At 33.7% G+C, this 18,834-nt stretch overlaps 1 protein-coding gene across 2 annotated transcripts in view; it reads right to left on the minus strand.

The window, feature by feature from the left end:
- RARS1 (arginyl-tRNA synthetase 1) overlaps window positions 1-18,834 on the minus strand; it is a 36,937-nt gene that overhangs the window by 14,129 nt on the left and 3,974 nt on the right. The window contains exons 2-11 of one of the 2 annotated variants that reach the window (XM_074212464.1): window positions 14,734-14,876; window positions 12,194-12,382; window positions 10,252-10,363; window positions 9,050-9,150; window positions 7,899-8,020; window positions 7,198-7,318; window positions 5,658-5,787; window positions 5,090-5,194; window positions 921-1,099; window positions 187-296 (exon numbers count right to left, since the gene is read on the minus strand). In XM_074212464.1, the coding sequence (XP_074068565.1) occupies window positions 187-296; window positions 921-1,099; window positions 5,090-5,194; window positions 5,658-5,787; window positions 7,198-7,318; window positions 7,899-8,020; window positions 9,050-9,150; window positions 10,252-10,363; window positions 12,194-12,346 (1,133 nt within the window). In that variant the 5' untranslated portion in view covers window positions 12,347-12,382; window positions 14,734-14,876. The remainder of the gene's footprint in view (window positions 1-186; window positions 297-920; window positions 1,100-5,089; window positions 5,195-5,657; window positions 5,788-7,197; window positions 7,319-7,898; window positions 8,021-9,049; window positions 9,151-10,251; window positions 10,364-12,193; window positions 12,383-14,733; window positions 14,877-18,834) is intronic. The other variant, XM_074212463.1, reaches the window with a different exon arrangement.

The following is an 18,834-nucleotide window of genomic DNA, read 5'->3' on the forward strand; positions in this document are numbered from 1 at the left end:
GGTCAATAATGGTATTAGTTATGGGCAGAGTTAGAAATAGAGTAAAACACTTAGATACAACTGTATTATTCAGTTGATTTCACCTGGTTTCTTTAATTCTGATAATGCTACCAAATAAAATATTCTTTATTTTGTGGATATTTGAGAGGTGGGCAGTTTATATCTTGCTCCAGGTTTCAGACTTACTTGTCTTCTCCTAGCACTACCCCAAATCCAGCATGGCTTACTCGGGTCACTGTAGGATCATACCAACCAATCATCTGAGCTGCTGCAAATATTGTCTGGAAGTGCAAAGCCTATAAGATAATGAAAACATGTAATACAATTAAAGAACTTAAGGCTATGCTTGATTCAAACACTATAAATGATTTGTGATTTTTCTCATCTTTCACTGATAATGAAAATAACCCCTCTAAAAAACTTCAACTTGTGCACTTTTCACCTACACTTTGCTTTCCTCAATCATCCTTCATGGAAGATATACTTGAATTAAAGGGGAAAAAGTTATATCAGTTCAATTATAGAAAATGCTGGCCCTTATTCTCTGAAATAGGGGTTCTTAACTGGGAGTCCACTAACTTCTAAGGCTCTGTAAACTTGGCTGCAAAAAAAACAAATCACATCTTCATTCCAATATAAATGGCTTCCTTTATAATCCTATATATTTTATACATTTGTAAACATTTGAGACAAAGAGGTCCACGATGCAAAAAAAAAAAAGCAACAAAAAAACTGATAAAAAAATTTCCCATTTCTTTGTATTTAAAGTAGTCTTGCTCATATATGAGCATCTTTGTCGGAATAAGAATAACACTGTTCTGAATTTTAGGGTTTAGGGAACTTTAGATAGCTACCAAATGACAAAGTAAAATATCTGCTACAATTCCACAGAAGACAAAAAAAGAGATCTGTGAACTCACCTGTCCATTGTCTACCACATATATAATTACATCTGCCTTTTCTTCCATTAATCTTTGCTTAATAGCAGCCAAGTCAGATGTATCATAAGTATAACCTCCATCTGATTTTACTATAGTTAATGGAATGGAGCATTCTGGGACAAACACAATCTTCCTTCCATCATCCACCTGCACAAATCCTGTAAGAACAGGTTAATGTCAATAGGAGTAAAAGGAGTTCTCAGAAGTTCTCAGAAGGACAATATTTGCAATTCAATTCAATAGTGTTCATAGACATTAAACAGGGCAAAATCTATATCTACTCTATATCAAGAGGAACCCAATCCCTCAGAGTATTTTTGGCTTCCGTTGCTGGATAATGGCTCCCAAAGTCTTTCTTGTAATAGTCAGAGCCAACAAAAAACATCAACAGCTAAATTTTTTCCACTGTTAGTGGAAAAGGAGGTTGTGGAGAAGAAAGGTTTTCTCACTCTGTCTCTTTTAAGTCAATATTTCGACCTCAGTCACTGTGACTTGATCTGGCTCAGTGTCATCATAACATCCTCAATATGAGGTGAACGTTATACTCTCTTTAGGAAGTAGCCCCTCAAACAACTGGAGACATATTAACAGCTCTTTTGTATACCAAGTCAATATAATAAAAACAATTCTAATTAAATCAATTTATTTATTCAGTGTCACATTAATCAAGCTTCTAAAATTTTATTTTACAGTAGAAAAATAACAAAATTCATCCAGAAGAAAAAGGGTCAAGAATATCTAAGGGAATAAATTTTAAAAAGTGAAAGAATTCAACAGTACTAGACCTCAAACTACATCACAAAGCAATAATCATCAATACAATCTGGTACTAAGAAATAAAGTGGTGGAGTAGTGTGATAAATGAGGTGCACAATAGACAGTAGTAAATGATCATCAGTAATCTAGTGTTTGAAAAGATTCAGTTGGAGCCCAAAGATCCAATATTTTGGGATAAGAAATCACTATTTGAAAAAAAATTGCTGGGTGAACTACAAAGAAAAGTAGGTATAGACAAATATCTCACACCATTTATAAAGATAAGTTCAAAATAGGTACATTATTTAGATATAGAGGGTAAATTGGGGAGCACTGACAGTTGTTTGGATAAGAGAATTTACGATCCAAAAAGAGACCATGAGGATCAAGGGATGCGAAATGTATAATTCCAATTACATTAAATTAAAAAAGTTTTTCATGAACAAAACCAATGCAGGCAAGGTTAGAAGGAAAGCAGAAAAATGGGGGGGGGGAAATTTACAGCAAGGTTATCTCTCTTTCAAGAATTAAAAAACCGAGACAAATTTATAAGAACACAAGTCATTTCTCAACTGATAAAGGGTCAAAGGATATAAACAGGCAATTTTCAGTCCAGGAAATCAAAGTTATATATATGTCATATTTTTTAAAAATGCTGTAAATCATTGATTAGTGCAATGCAAATCAAAAACTTTCTGAGGTAATACCTATCTCACATCTATCAGATTGGCAAATATGATAGAAACTGAAGGGAAGTTCATCAATTGGGGAATGACTGAACAAGTCAAGTCTGGTATATGATAGTGATAGAATACCTCTGTGCTATAAGAAATGATGGGCAATCACATGTACAAAAATATTCATAGCAGTTCTTTTTGTAGTGTCAAAGAATTGGAAATTGAAGGGATGCCCATCAATTGGGAAATGGCTAAACAAATTGTGGAATATATATGTATTGTTCTAAAAGAAATCATGAAGGATGGGATTTCAGGAAAGCCTGGAAAGATTTGTATGAATTGATGCAGAGTGAAATAAGCAGAACCAGAAGAACACTGTACACAACCAACAACATGATGGACTTGTTCATTTCAGCAGTACAATAAACAAAACAATTTTAAAAGATTTGTGATGGAAAATACCATCCATATCCAGAGAAGGAACTGTGGAGTTTAAATGAAGACCAAAGCTTATCTTCAATTTTTAAAAATTGTCTTATGTATTATAATATTATTTTCCTCTTTAATGTTTTCTTTCTTCCATTTTGACTTGATTCATCTCTCACAACATGATCAATGGATCTATGTTGAGCATGGTTATAAATGTAGAGCCTATATCAGATTCCTTTCTGTCAGGAGGAGGGGGTAGAGAAGGGAGGGAAGGAGAAAAATGTAAAACTCAGGACATTGTAAACAGTAACAGCAATACTGTAAGATGATCAACTGCAAATGACTTAGCTATGCTCAGTAAAAACAATGATTCGAGTCAATTCTGAAAGACTTATGATGAAAAATACTATCCACCTTCAGAGAAAAGTATCAACAAAATCTGAATGTAAACTGAAGCATAATTTTTTCACTTTATTTTTTTATTTTCCATTACAACATGGAAATGTTTGGCATAATTTTACATTTATAATTGATATCACACTTCTTTTCTTCACAATAGGTGGGGGGAAGGGAGGAAAGCACAACAGAGAATTCAGAACTCAAAATTAAAACAATACCCCCCCAATAAAATAAATAATAAAATTTTAAAGGAAGAGAACATTCTCAGATCTTTGTCCATATTTTGTCAATAGGGTGAATTCAAATAACCCTTAGAAAAACTTGTATTCACAATGCCTTCCTTAACATGTAAAAAGTAAGCTGTTTCTGACTAGTCTTGGGAATAGGAATCTACTGCTTGAGATCAATGATTCTATTGGATCTGGAACAACTTGTTGCACTGCTTTCATAAAGTCACAAATGGCTGCAGCAATTAGTATACTTTTGTTCATCTACTCTTTAAGTGTCTGGGTACTTATCTGCCTCCTTCATAAGCCACACAGTGTGATTAAAACGGGAGCATGAATAGTTAAGCATCCTAATTTATTTCATGTCTATCAGTTTTTGAATTTCCATCAATTTTCAGCTTCAGGGAGGAAATATTCTTCAATGCTGTGCTCTGCGACTCAGTATTGTTTAATATCTTTTATCTAGGATGGTTCAGACAAACCTCTGCAGCTTCCATTTAGCTCTAACCATAGTAACTTACACAGATATTGCCAGAAGCCCCTATCCAGTTACTGATTCTCAGGAATTCAATTTTTATGAAAACAATCCCCTCTCATATTTAACAAATACAACTGAAATCCAAACTTAGACTATCTCTTGGAACTGAGGAAGAAAATTCTTTATGTTAACTCTAATACCTCTGTTGAGGAGTATCGATCAGTCTCTTGTATATTTGGAAACCTATGCCTCTTCAAAGCCACAGTCTTGACTTGGCTATATGGACTCTAAGATATTTTTTAGCCCTGAAAAAGTATTACCACCCTCTCAGTGTCTCCTAAGTTGGTAACCTTGGAATTATCCTGGATTTCTCACTTACCCTTATCCAAAACTACTCTCAAATCTGTTTCTATCTCCACAACTTTCATACTTGACCACTAAATCATATCAACTTATTTTGGGCTCTCATTGAACTCTTACCTGGACTTCAGTGACCTTCTAACTGATCACCCTGCTTCCAAGTTTCTCTTTCTTGTAATCTATAATCCTGGACTGCAATCAAAGCAGATCTGACCATGTAACTCTTTTACTCCAGGAGCTCCCTATTCCTACTAGGATAAAATGATTACAAAATCCATTTGGCTTTTAAAGTCTTTTATGGCTCTGCCCCAACCTATCTTTCCACCCAGCACACCCATCCTGCTTCTATGGATTTGCAATGGTTGTCCTCCATGCCTGCCATGCACTCTTGCCCCATCCCTTCTGCATAAGCTTTCTCATTTTCATTAATATTCAGCTAAAGTACTAGTCTGTACTTTTCTATGATGCTTTTTCTGTTCTAGTACCCTCTATCAGTTATTAGGCTGTATTTATTTTTTCTTAAATACATTCAGGTTATCTCCCTCAAAAATGTAAACTCCCAGAGTAAGAATTTTTTTTTGACTTTTGTCTCCCTACTGTAGAAAACAGTAAACATTTAATAGATGCTTGTTGACTGACCACCTGATATAATTGCGAAGTAGCTTGTTTATATGTTACCTCTTGTAAATGAACTATAAAAAGGAGAGGAAATGAGAATTACAAAATGAGTGTTGTCACTGTTATGAAAATAATAATCTGAATTAAAATAGTTTCAAATTCTTGATAGTTTCATTAAGTTCAATTCAACAGCATGCAACTTACCTTTCTCCTCAAATTCTTTGACAATATCAACCATTCTATCTTGGTAGAATGACTCCCCTCTCTCTATTAGGGAAATATCTAAAGCCTCATAGATTTTTTTGAACTCTTAAAAAAAAAGACAAAGAAAATTAGTTCAACAGAAAGAAAATGGGTCAATCTATATTAATTTAGAAGGCAAAATATCTCTAATCTAAAAAAAAGTACAATTACAATGAAAAAAATGTACAAAACTTAAGAGTAACAATTAGGGAATGATAATAAAATGATGATAAAAATTTCTAAACTAGATATTTTTACTGTGAATAATTGTCTCCCCCATCACTTTAAAACTATATATTAGGCTGAGAATATTTACTGCATAAATAAGCTATATTAAGCAAAGCATAAAATGATGAACCATTCTATATTCCACAGGTGGTAAAAGTTGACATTTGCTCCACCTAGGACAGAATTGAGACAGTAAATGAATTAAAGAAACCCATCAGAATATACAACGGTGTGAAGGCTATACAATTAAGAGCTAAACTTAAAACATGTATATTGGAAATAACAAATCCCCAAAGCTAACCTTGGCGAGAAACATCACAGATAAGATTCCAAGCTCTTGTGATGTCTGGCAGTTTACTCTGAAGTTGAACCACACACTGGTATGCTCGCTTCTTGAATTCTTCCTCAGTGTCAAACCTCTTCTTAGATTCCTGAGTTTAAGAAAAAAATCTAGAAGCTTATTTTGTATAATTCTGTAGATTCTATGGCACTCTTCAACATGAATAAAAATGGAATGAAAAGATTTTGATACTTGAGGGTTCAATATTAAAAAAATATTATAAGTGAATCTGCTAGAGCCAAATTTGTTCTCTTTTCTGTGAATAACAAAATCTTACATTCTCTGCTTTTCATCTTCCTTACCAATTCCACAATTCTACTTCAAATAATTTTTACTTGGTTCAAAAAAAGGGGGAATATATGACTTGGATTAAGAAGTTGAAATTCTACATGAGAAACATGTAGTTTTTAAGAAGATAACCTTGCATCATCTTGCTTTTTTTTGAAAAAGGAATACTTATTCTTCTGTTATTTAAAAAAAAGCACTGGAACATTCATTTATCTGGGTGCCCGAATATGACCAACACTAAAAATGGTCAATAAGGCAACAAACATGCTTATAAACAATTCAGTTTTAGCTGCTCGGATTGCAAAGCTGACTAGTGCTATCTAACTCACAAACACCAAAGGAAGTTGCAAAGTGGGAGAGACATTTTGGATTTCTCTGCATAAAAATAAATACAAAAATATTAGTAAATTGATTCAAGACAGTTTCATCATGACAATTTGTATCACTGTAAAAAACTAATTTCAATATTCAAATCTATAATATCAGTAAATATGATATCACATGTTACATATAATTCAGTCAGGGCATACAAATACAAAAATAAGACAATCCCTATATCCTAAAGGAAGCTTATATTCTACTAGAGGAACACAACTTATAACTATATTAAGTAAATAAGGAATATGTACAAAATAAATACTGATTTCAGGGCATGAAGGGACACTAACAATTTGAGAAGTCAGAAATGGCTTCTTGCAGGAATGGATAGCTGATCTACGTCTTGAAAGGAGTTAAGGATTCCCAGAGGTTGTGATGAGAAGGAAAAGCATTCCATACATTGGGACCAATATGCAAAGGCACAGCAGGACACAGCTAGCACAATAACTGGCATTTACACAGCAAAGACCTTTATAATAAATATTTTCTAGTATGATCTTCACAATAATCCTAGAAGTGGGTGCTATCCCCATTTTGCAGCTGAAGAAACTGAAGCAGAGGTAAAATGACTTGCCCAGATTCAAACAGCTAATAATTATTTGAGGTAGATTTTAATTCAAGTCTTCCTGCCTCCAAATCCAGAGTTTTATCTCTGTGTCATCCAGCCATCTGTACAAAGTCATGTATGGGAAACAGCAATGCTACTTGGATAAGAGCATAAAGGGTGAGCTTAGCACATGTAACAAGCAATATAAAAGTAATATGGAATCAGATCCTGAAGAGCTTTAATGTCTTACAGGAGGGAGACAAAGAACAAATAACTGATAGCATGTACCTTATAAAAAGCCTGAAGATCACCTATAGGAGGTGAAACTGTTACAAAATCTGGAAATTTATCTTGTAGGTGAGCGATGAGCATACCAAACTGCGTCCCCCAGTCTCCCACATGATTTAACCTGGTGAGAAATTATAAAAAAAAAACAAAACACTTTCAGAACTATAGAATCAAAGAACAAGGTGGATTTTGGAGATTTAATCCTCTCTGTTTTCCAGAGAGAACTGAAGTTCAGGGAAAGAAAACAACTAACTTGTGGAAAAGTCAAGAACTTGAAGCTGAGTTCCCAGGTTCTCCATCCAAGATTCTTTCTAATGCATCATGCTAACTCTACAAGTCATAGACATAGAATGATTCCCCTCTCTCTATTAGGGAATTATCTAAAGCCTCATAGATTTTTTTTGAACTCTTAAAAAAATCAACTGCCTATCATGTGAAAGAATTTATGGTATGTGCTAGGAATACAAACACAAGAATCAAAGAGTCTCTGCCATCAAAATTACATTTAATTAGAAGGACAACCTGTACACAGATAAGTGTGATAAAATGAGGGTTATGAGGCAAAGAAAAGATTCAAGATACTCTAGGCAAATGAAAATGGAAACTATACTTTCAAAGGTATTATGCAGACAAAGCTCCAACTTTAGAGTAAACTTTTAGTTTTCAACAGGTATGTCAAAATGAAGCAAAGTGGTACCTACCTGAGTACATCATAACCTGCAAATTCAAAGAGTCGGCACATGCTCTCTCCTATAATTGTTGACCGAAGATGGCCTACGTGCATTTCTTTAGCTATGTTTGGAGAAGAAAAATCGACTATAACCTAGGTCAGAAAACCAGAGAAAATATTGTGCTGAAAAACCTAATTTTATTAATAAACATAGGAATTTCTTCATAAAGTTTATATTATTACCAACCTTTGTTAAATATTTACTATGTTTTGGATACTTTGATAGTGGGAAGATGTAAAGGTAAAATGCTATACCCTCAAAGCAGTTATATTTTATTGAGGTAGACAACATGTACATAAGTTTATATAAAATAAAGATGATGTGATAGGAAGGAGAGTGGAAATTAAGCATAAGCAGCTGAGAGGAAGGGTAACTTGTGTAAAGGGTAGAATTTAAGCTGTTCTGACTATTAACTTCTTCAAAGCACTTTTTATTTTCTCTCTTTATAATTAAAATAAACCCAGGAGATAAGTGCCTTATTCTTTTCACAGTACCACTGTTTATTTTTTAAATAACTCTAAAATGTCACCTCTTATTTTAGACCTTAAATAAAGCTTGTAAGAATACTGTTAAAAGCGGAACTGATAAAACATCAAATTACTTCTAATAAAATTTGCCATATTTTGCTAGTGATTATTATGGAACCATTAGGATTCCAAAAGAAAGGCTACAATGATTTTATATTTCATTTACAATCATATCACAATAATTTAAATGATTAAAATAGTGTTGCCCTTCATTTTTGAAGAAGACCATAACATCAGGGAGGATTTGCCATGACAAGCACATGAATTGGATTTGAGTGAGAGGGATGCAAGTCATCAGCCTCACTTCCCCTCCAGAGCCATATGGGTCCAGTGGCCAGGTAGGAATCAGGATACGGGGCAATCAGGGTTAAGTGATTTGCCCAAGGTCACACAGCTAGTAAGTGGCAAGGGTCGGAGGCTGGATTTGAACCCCTGTCCTCCTGAATCCAAGGCCACTGAATCACCTAGCAGCCCCCCAATTTAAATGATTAAACCATAATGTAGAGAAATCCAAGGCATAACAGTTATGATAGCTCTTCACTACTGATTAAAATAAACAATATTTCAACATAATAATGCTATCCATATAGGTACCTTCTTTCTCTCTCCAAGAGCAGGTGGCTGTACTCCATTCACCAAAAGCTTAGTCAGTTGTTTGGATACAAAATCTTTTCTTAGGTGAACATTAATAAAACCTAATGGTGAGAAAAGAAAATAGAGAAAGCAAGTTACAGATTCTCAGTTTTGGTCCTCAAATGACCATACAGAAACACCTATAGATGGAGAAAAATACATATTTTTATTAAAAACTGATCTTTTTTAATAAATGAAGATCACAGTTTTCAGGCAATTATAAACCACCAACTCTCCTTGAAATAGCTTCTAAAAATAGATTACATAAGCAGGGTGTTTCAAACCATGAGCTATAAATAAGGGGTCTCTGAATTAAAGAATTTTAGAGCTGTAAAGGGCATTACAGATCACTTGGTCCAATTTTTCCATCTTATAAATGAAGAAACCAAGGCTTAGAGAGGCTAAATGCCACAGTTCACACAGCTAGTATGTGATGACAGCTAATAGTCTAATTCTAAAGGACTCAGGTTCCCTAAAAGTAAGTTAATGAATTTCTTGTTAACCATGATACATCAATTATCTGTCTCTGATCCATGACCAAACTGTGAAGCTCACTGTAATAAAACAATTAATAAAACATAGTATCATCACATTTTTATAAAATAGACAATTATAATATATGATGATTCAATATGTTTCTTGGTGTTTTGGGTTTTTTTTGGGGGCAAAACAATGGGGTTAAGTGACTTGCCCAATGTCATTCAGCTAAGTATTAAGTGTCTGAGGCCAGATTTGAACTCTCATACTCCTGACTCCAGGGCTAGTGCTCTATCCACTGCGCCACCTAGCTGACCCTCAATAACATATATATATATATATATATAATATACATATACACACACACACATACATATAGAATATATACACACACATATAACTGTTTAGAAATCTATTTTAATATCTGCTATTTTATATATATTATCATATCTGAAGTAATATGAATTATTATTTGTCTCTCATTTCATTGGTAAGGAAAATAAGCACAGAAAGCTTAGCCAATTAAAAATCACATGGCCAATTGGTAGCCAGATGATTCCATTCTCCTAGTTGGAGGTCTGCTTTTGTAACCATATTTAATTCACTATTCAATGTTTTACCCTACTGGATTTGAACTTGTCCAGTATCAGTACTTCTACTTTAAAAGGAGGACATTTTGACCATACCAGGACCAGCAATTTCAACTTTTTCGATGTATTCATTGTCTGGAAGGTGACTGGCAATATTTTCTGCAATATCTCTTGGGTTAACTTTCTCTTCTGTGGCTTTGAGTAGCATCTACAACACAACAAAGGCAACTCAACTCTACAAAACTGAGCAAATTCCTTACAAATTCATAGATGCACCCAGACATAAAGCAAAAAGTTCTTCTCATATATAAGTACCATAAAAAACCAGAGGCAGTGAAGCCTAGACTTTTTTTAATCAAAGTCAGCTTATATGTGAAACAACATGAAGACAATTAAAGTGTCAATCTCCACCTTAAATGAAGTAGTGAAAATGTGGAGTACACAATTTACTTTAGTAATACAACATTCTTAAGGTTTTAAAGCTATTTTCTATTTTACATTTTTAATTTTCAAGGCAAAATGGAATATTAGAACTTAAAACATTTTGGGCATTAATTAGAATAAAGCATATTATAATATCAAACTTTTAACTTAGAATAAGGAATATAATCCATGTAAAGATGTCACTCACTAGATAAGAAAGTAGATAAGGGTGATAGGAGGACAAGTGGTAGGAGGAAAAATTCACTTAATAAATTGTGCTGATAGGAGGGAGTTGAATATGAAGGCACAATATATTATAAAAATGGCATTAATAGGCAAGAAAGGCATATACTGGGAGAAAAGGAAAGGAGAGGTAGAAATGGGTTAAGCTATTTCATGTAAAGAGGCAAAAAAAAAGTTTTTGCAATGGAGTGGAATGAGGGAAGGTGAGGGGGGAATTGAGTGAGTCTTCATTATTACTGGAAGTGGCTCAGAGAGGGAGATACACATTCAATAGAGAAAAAATTTATCGTACCCTAGAGGGGAAAAAAGGAGAGGAAAGGGAACAGGGAGTTGTAGGTGATAGTAGAGCAGGAAGATTGTAGGAATGGGTAGTCAGATACGATTCATTTTTGAGGAGGGACAAGGTGAAAGGAGAGAAAGAACAGAATATATAGATGTGGGGAGGAATAGGATGGAGGGAAATATTGCTAGCAATAGCAACTGTGGGGGGAAAAAAAATTGAAGCAACTTGCTCTAATGGACTTAAGAATGCAATTCATCCCAGAGACAGAGCTGATGGTATCTGAATATAATCAGAAGCACACTAATTTCTTTCTCACTTTATTTTCCTGGAGGTTTTTCTTTCTCTCTTGGGGGGGTGGGGAATTATTTTTTTAGTTTTCCAAGACTATTATAGTAACATGAAAATAAATAAATTTAAATTTAGAAAAGAAAAATAAATTTGTGCTGTATCTTGTGGGGGAGGGGTAACCAAAAAACCAAACCTGAAAGATCAACTGTAGGCAATATTTTAAAGATCACAGAATAATCCAAACCAAATATCAATTTTATTTAAGTAAAAACGAGGTTAAATATTTGTAGCTATTGTTAACTGGCAGAAAGTCAATTTTAAAATTTTATGCTATGATATTCATATGTACAATGTTCCTAGATAGAATGGAGGAAATGGATGGATGTTCAAATAAAAAGACTAAATTCATTATTTCTCATAGTTGTTCTTTCCACTGTGAGGAAAAGCAATAGATTTTTGGTAAATGGAAACTTATCATGGCAGATATATTGGCTGGTGATGGAGTAAATAAGCCATAGTCTCAAACCTTTAAACTAACTTTTTAGAAATTAAGTCCTTCAGTATTTTGGGGGAAAAAATCCTATTCAATCAATAAATACTGAGTTAGATGTTGGAAAAAAAAACACTTTTAAGGAATGGGACAAACTCAAGGATATTATGATGCTACTACAAACACTTGGCAATCTCTTATTCATATGATGTCTATGATCTCATCCAAAATTTAAATAGAATTAATTAGATTTAATTCTATTAATTTAATAATTAATTAAATTATTAGAATGCTGAATTTTAATATAGTACCTTTGCAAGGCCCATAGCACTATTACACTGATAATCCCCAAATTTTGGTTGCTGACTAGGTGTGACTACCAGAGGAGGATTTTCCAAATCTGGATAAGCAACCTTAATAGCATAAGCAAAGAGTTCTTGTAAGCGGCGATTGATGTTAATCATGCTTTTAGTTGGTCTATTCCTTTCTGCTTGAAGGCTCTGTGGAAAGAGAACATAAAATTGCCAGTGAAGTGCAATATGCCCCCAAATATAGTTTCATGCAACATTCATAGCTTTAAGGAATGGTAAGAAAAAAAAATAAAAAAGAGAATGTAAATTAGAGGTCCAGTGTTGATCTGGTATCTTGACAAGACATGCAGTTTTACACACACACACACACACATACACACACGCAAAGTCACTTAATCACAGGTTCTAGGAATTATGAAATTATTTTGTCACACTGAAATCTGCGAATAAGAGAAATTGAGACAACAAAGTTCTAAGCACAATTTATTAGCAAAGGTAGCAATTACCAGTAAATGAGGTCCAAGTCTCCTCAGTTACCAAGGATCCCACCTGACAATCAAGGCATTTTTTTGAGAATAAACAATGACACAATCTATTATTAACAGAGGATATTTTCCAGTTATGTCTGGCTAGAATTAGAGCATGGAGATTTTGTATAGGACATGGGAAATTAAACAGCAACAGCTCAGATTTCCTGATATCAATCTTTCATGGAATATATGACTTTTGTCTGTTAAAAGTGGGCGATGGGTGACTTACAAGAGGGAACTAAAATTGTAGGCTCAAGAAGTTTAAACTCACATAAGAGGGAGAATAGACTAAGCTTGATGAAGCCATAATGAAATGCAGAAATCAATCTGAAATTTTGATATTACACAATTTCCCCCTTTGAAGAGATATGGGATCACTTAAAATAATCATCAAAATATATCAAAGTATAGTCAAAATCAATATCTAATGAACCCTATATCATTCCATGTATCATTCCTACAAAATCTTTTAAGGTCAAGTAATAATTACAGAATAAAAAGGTTGAGTTAAATTTATATTTACAAACCCACTTAGCAAAATGCATAACTAATTAATTTTGAAAAACTCTTGGTAGTGCAAGTAACAATAATGAATGTAAGTCAGAAAACAATTATGAGACCTAAATAAAGGCAGCATATTTAACTAAGAGTAGTTAGCATGCCTACTTTCAGAGAGCAACCAAGAAAACCAGGGAAAGTGTCCCACCTGGGGGGGGGGGGGGGGAGGGAGGAATTTTCATTAAGCATTTGGAATTCTAATATAACTGATTGTATTAGGGTAAGTCCTGAGGTCCAAGGTGGTAAGCAATATTTGGAATGAGCCTTTCCAGTCAGGTTGAGTTCCACTTGGTACACTAAAAATTCTTGTTGAAATATCTTCAAGGTAGAAGTCATGTAGTAAAAAGTCCAAAGACCCAATCTATCCTGCAGTTCTTTCTTCACGAAGTTCATTCAGTGTAGTTTGCTTAAATCTTCCAATAACTTGGCTCAGCACAATTTAGCTCAGCACTCTCTAAAAGCCTGACTTGGAAAATGAGCACTTCATCTCTTAAAAATTATCAGATTTCAAAATAGAAAAACAATTTCAATTAATTAATGTAATTTTTTATTTAAAATTCTCAATCCAATTTTGAAAAGTTTCTAAAACATACTCAGGGTTTATATAACCTATTAGAAACATTTGAAAGCCAAACATATATTCCTAATTCTTAAAGAAATCAGTCTGAATCTATTGTCTTTTTTTCAAAATTTACTACTCCATTTAAGATGACTTTTACATCTGATTTCTTATCTGATTTCTTCCTTTTGAGGTATTAGCCTCATATAATCATGTATAACATTATATATTGGTATAAAGAATGAGGGGGCGGCTAGGTGGTGTAGTGGATAAAGCACCAGCCCTGGAGTTAGGAGTACCTGGGTTCAAATCCGGTCTCAGACACTTAATAATTACCTAGCTGTGTGGCCTTGGGCAAGCCACTTAACCCCATTTGCCTTGCAAAAAACCTTAAAAAAAAAGGGGGGGAGCAAAGCAAAGAACTCAGTTGCTCAGGATATTAAGGTGATTTAATTCAGATGGAGAACAGCAAGATCCCCTATACTTATAAGAGAATGCAAGTATAAAAGATCTTACTGACGCAATCTGAATTATATCCTATTATAGTAACTCAGACGTTTCATTATTAATTTATTAATTGAGAGATTTAGTGTCACAAAGTATTCATCTGCCCTGTTTACAGAAATCTCCTATGAAAGGGGGAATAAAAAAGTGACATGATTATATCAAGACTATGCTCTCAAAGGCAGTGACCTGAAAAAAGCCATAGGGAAAAAGCTCCCTTTAGTTCTGTTTGATTCCAGGTAAGTGTCATATGTAAGAGTCAACCATATAATAAAGTCCTACATTATTCACAGGGTATCAAAAGCCAGGCCCAAAATTAACCAGATGGGGAAATTTCCTATTTAGAAAGGAAATCACATAATAGGGAAACTGTGTCAAGAGGATCCTACCTTAGCCTATTGTCAGGTTGTCCCCTCAATTTTTCCACAGACATCTACCTGTAGTAGTTCTCAGACTGTGCTCTTTGGGCAGCACATGGCATTCCCCTTGAATAGTGGACTCATGGTATCATGACAATTCAGACAACTTACACCTGAAATCAAAACTCAGAACAGTATCAAATTATGGTCCAACAAAATTTTACCTTAGATAGCAAAGATACACTAATCACAGCTTAGGGATAGTTTATTATTTCCTCAGTTTGCACAAATAAAGTTCTTTCATTTATCCTCCATTTATAAAAATAAGATTAACTACATTCTGGAACTTTATACATATGTGAATAGTTGGTTCAAAACCTTAGAAAATTCGTGGCAACTTTAAATTTCCAGTTCTACGAATACAGATGTTACTTCTTATGTATTACCAGATATAGTCTCCATCATATTCAAAAGTGGTAGACAAAAAAATTCTATTTGAAACTCTCTTTATTATTAGTTAAATTTGTAAATTTCCCCATTTTGGTTGGGATAGGTGCAAGTTCCTCAAAATACAGCATTTCAGGGTTTCAAATTGTGCTACTAGTAGGGTTGATAAGGTCTTATGATTGTACCTGAGTAAAAAGTCCTTCACAGACAAGGATTGCTTTAAGAGGATTTTTCTATTCTTTCTCCCAATAATTTATGAGTATCTTTCTAATTTAAAGCACAATATATCATTAAATATTTAAGTTTTCAAACATTTTGACCATTCTTTTAACAGTTCAATTTAGAAGCTAATAGTGAGTCTGATGTTTGCCCAAATTATAGATAATGCTATGAACTTAAAACATGAAACAAAACTTATTATCAGTTATTAATTCAGTTCGAATATACTTCTAAAATATTTTACACAGAAAATCCTTTTGACATTCCATAGTGATTGTATTCAGGAACAATATAGAGTACTTTCTTAATATTTTAATACAGGGTTTACAACGATAGGATTTTTTTCCTGAAGCTTCTCCCCACCCCCCTTAAATTTTAATTAAAAAGACAGAGTGCAGTCCTTCTGTAGAACTATGAAATGCTTAGTTTTTACTATTTTCAGTTATTTTAATTTCTTAAATATATTAGTATAACAATTTGCTTGTTAACATATGACAATTAAGAAAGTAAAAGTGAAGCTTTTCTATAAGGAAAAAATAAAATCTTAAAAGTTAAATGATAATGGAATCAATATCAATTTAGAAAAGCAATTTTTAAGCAGTAGAGCATTACCAAAGAACCATCTCGTCCAACTGAATTCCTATAAGATCTGAATATTGCAGTTCAACCTCTGCACAAGTCAGGCACTATGCCAAGCATCTCACAATTATATGATCCTCTTAACAACTCTGGGAAGTGGGTGCTATTATTATTATCCCCTTTACAGATTATGGAAACCGAGGTAAACAGATTTACCACACCTCAGTTTCCTAATCTGTAAAGGAGACAATATTCCAATAGGAGAACACAACTCACTGTAAATGAGACCACAAATTTTAGTTTCAGAACAAAACTTCAATCAAATCAAATTCAGTTTACAATCTCAAAATATTTGAACCTTGAATTTTCCAAAGGCTACTTACAGTTAACATTTCAAATTTCAGGCCCCCTTTACTTATCCAATGAACAAATTATCCAATGAACAAAACCATTCATTCCCTTTTGTTTTCTTAACTAATTCTTCTAAATGCTTTAAAAGGGTGGATGATAAAGTATACATCTTGGTTCTTGGGAGACTCTAAAGGTGGAGATTGACCCTTTCAAGGACTCAAATAATTCTGCAAATTTTACTTTTAAAAATCTTTAAATTTTTGTACCAATCATATCCCAGACTATTTATAGAGTTAATATTTGCTCCACTGAAATTTTCCTTTTATAATTTAGTACAAGTTTTATTACACAAAACCCATTAATTGCATCTGTTGGGGGGGAGGGTTTAAAGGCTTACAAATGCTTAGTTCATTCCAATTTCCTTTTTCGGTATTTGCAAGGCAATGGGGTTAAGTGATTTGCCTAAGGTCACACAGCTAGGTAATTATTAAGTGCCTGAGGCCGATTTTGAACTCAGGTTCTCCTAACTCCAGGGCCGGTGCTCTATGCACTGCACCACCTAGCTGCTCCCTCCAATTTCTTAGTTACATAATTCAGTGCTTAATTGCTAAGGATAAGCAGAAGCAAATAGCATGATAAAAAAAAACACTATTCTAAATTACATTTTACTTACTTTTAAACTGCTTTCTGATTGAGTCAAGTTTCTTTTCATGGTTAATAATTAATAGAAGGGAGTTCTTAAGTATCTGATAAATTTCAAATTTGAGCTGCCCTTTCTAATCAGTGAAATAACTTTCCTTGCACTCCAACAATAAAACTGTTACTCACCATGGAAAGAGTTCTGTTTCCATATAACTTTCAGTTTTATTCTTATTTTTCCTAAATCAAAACTCATCAAAATATTTCAATATTTATAAACATATTCAAACCACGATTTGGAAATTCACAGTAGAGAAAAGAGATGTCAAAATTTAATCTGTGTAATCAGATAGAAATACCATACTGCTTTTGCCTAGAAAATTAAATCATGTTTCAAACTATCTTCAGATCTATTTATAATCTAGTCTCTCTATTGTCCTCTAGTAAAGGGGAAAGAGATTATAGGTACTTAACCTAATTCTTCAAAATTCCAGATGTTTTAGTAATTACCATAATTTGGAAATTTGCAGTAAAGATATTACAACATAATCACTAATTTTAACTTCTAGTTCATATATTCCTACAAACTAGAAACAAAAATTTCCTTCCTACTTATCCAAATCTCTTGTCTGTTCTTCTGGTTTGGTCAGTTAGAAAGGTGGGTGAGGGAAATTTTTTTTTGAAGGCTTTGAAAGTTCTTCAGAAAAATGTATTTTCCACCCCTATATCTCTCTCTTTAGCTGATGAGGTCACAGAAAAAAAGTTAGCAGTATATCATAAAACACCAATAACACAATAAGACAGACACTCACGTGTATTTGTTGGCAATGTTTTTCATTTAGTTTAAGTCAAAAAAGTATGTATAATTTTACTATCATCTTAAAGCCTTTAATAATTCAAAGTTTCTTTTTGGGGTCAGATTAGAGAGATGAAATGAAGACTAAATATCTAAACGAAACCCAAGGGATTCCTAAGAGGGAGCTCCTTCTGTCAATCCTAAAGGTAGCCCTTGCTTTTGAAATTGCTATTACAATGCCATTGTCAAGTCAGCCTCAAGGCAGCACAGTAACAAATACCTGGTAGAATTCTCCCTTTTTAGGGCTTACTTTAGCTCAAGTGAATTAGAATTGAGAGGAGTCTGATCTCCTGGGCACTCTGGGTTAAAAGTGTCTACTGAAGTCCTCTAGGGAGATCCTCAGAGAGGAAGTCCCAAAAATAGGATCTCCTGTCACTTGCTCTCCAACTGTCAGGATTAAAATCTATGAATAAGAGAAAGTGAGGAACAAAGTTCTGAGTACAATCAATTTATTAGCAAACCTAGCAATTGTCAATAAATGGGCCCAAGACTCCTAAGGATCCCACTTGATAGTCAAGGAACTTCTAAAGTTGCAGGCTTGAGGAATTTAAATTCATGAGATGAAAATAGTAACTGGATTGACTGATTAAACCTTAATGAAATACAGTAGTATCTCAAATGTTAATTTCCCACAATTCCCAGAACTAGATCACTCATAAATAATCTTTTGAATACTAGACCAGAGAAAAATTAGCAGAGAAAATCGTTGAGTTGCCAAGACAGGAAGAACTCTTCAAAAAAGTCACAAAATGGGGTAGGAAATGAAAAGCAATTTCATTACCTCCTCATTGTATTTAGATGGAGTCCTTCCCATTAGTTAATACTATTATTACTTTTACTCCAAGTTTCCCAGTCTGAGTCAGATGAAATCAGGTGAAGACAGCATCTTTCTAGAAAATCATTTATTCAGGCTTTAGAATAGTCTAATTAGAACTTAGCTAGTACTTACATATAAGGTGTGTAGCATTTTAAAACTTAGCATACCGTATGGCCTGATTTATGAAGGTGGTTAAGACAATTTGGTTAATAGCTGGAGACTT

Source organism: Macrotis lagotis, chromosome 1 (genome assembly GCF_037893015.1).
Source record: "Macrotis lagotis isolate mMagLag1 chromosome 1, bilby.v1.9.chrom.fasta, whole genome shotgun sequence".
Taxonomy (NCBI): Eukaryota; Metazoa; Chordata; class Mammalia; order Peramelemorphia; family Peramelidae; genus Macrotis; species Macrotis lagotis.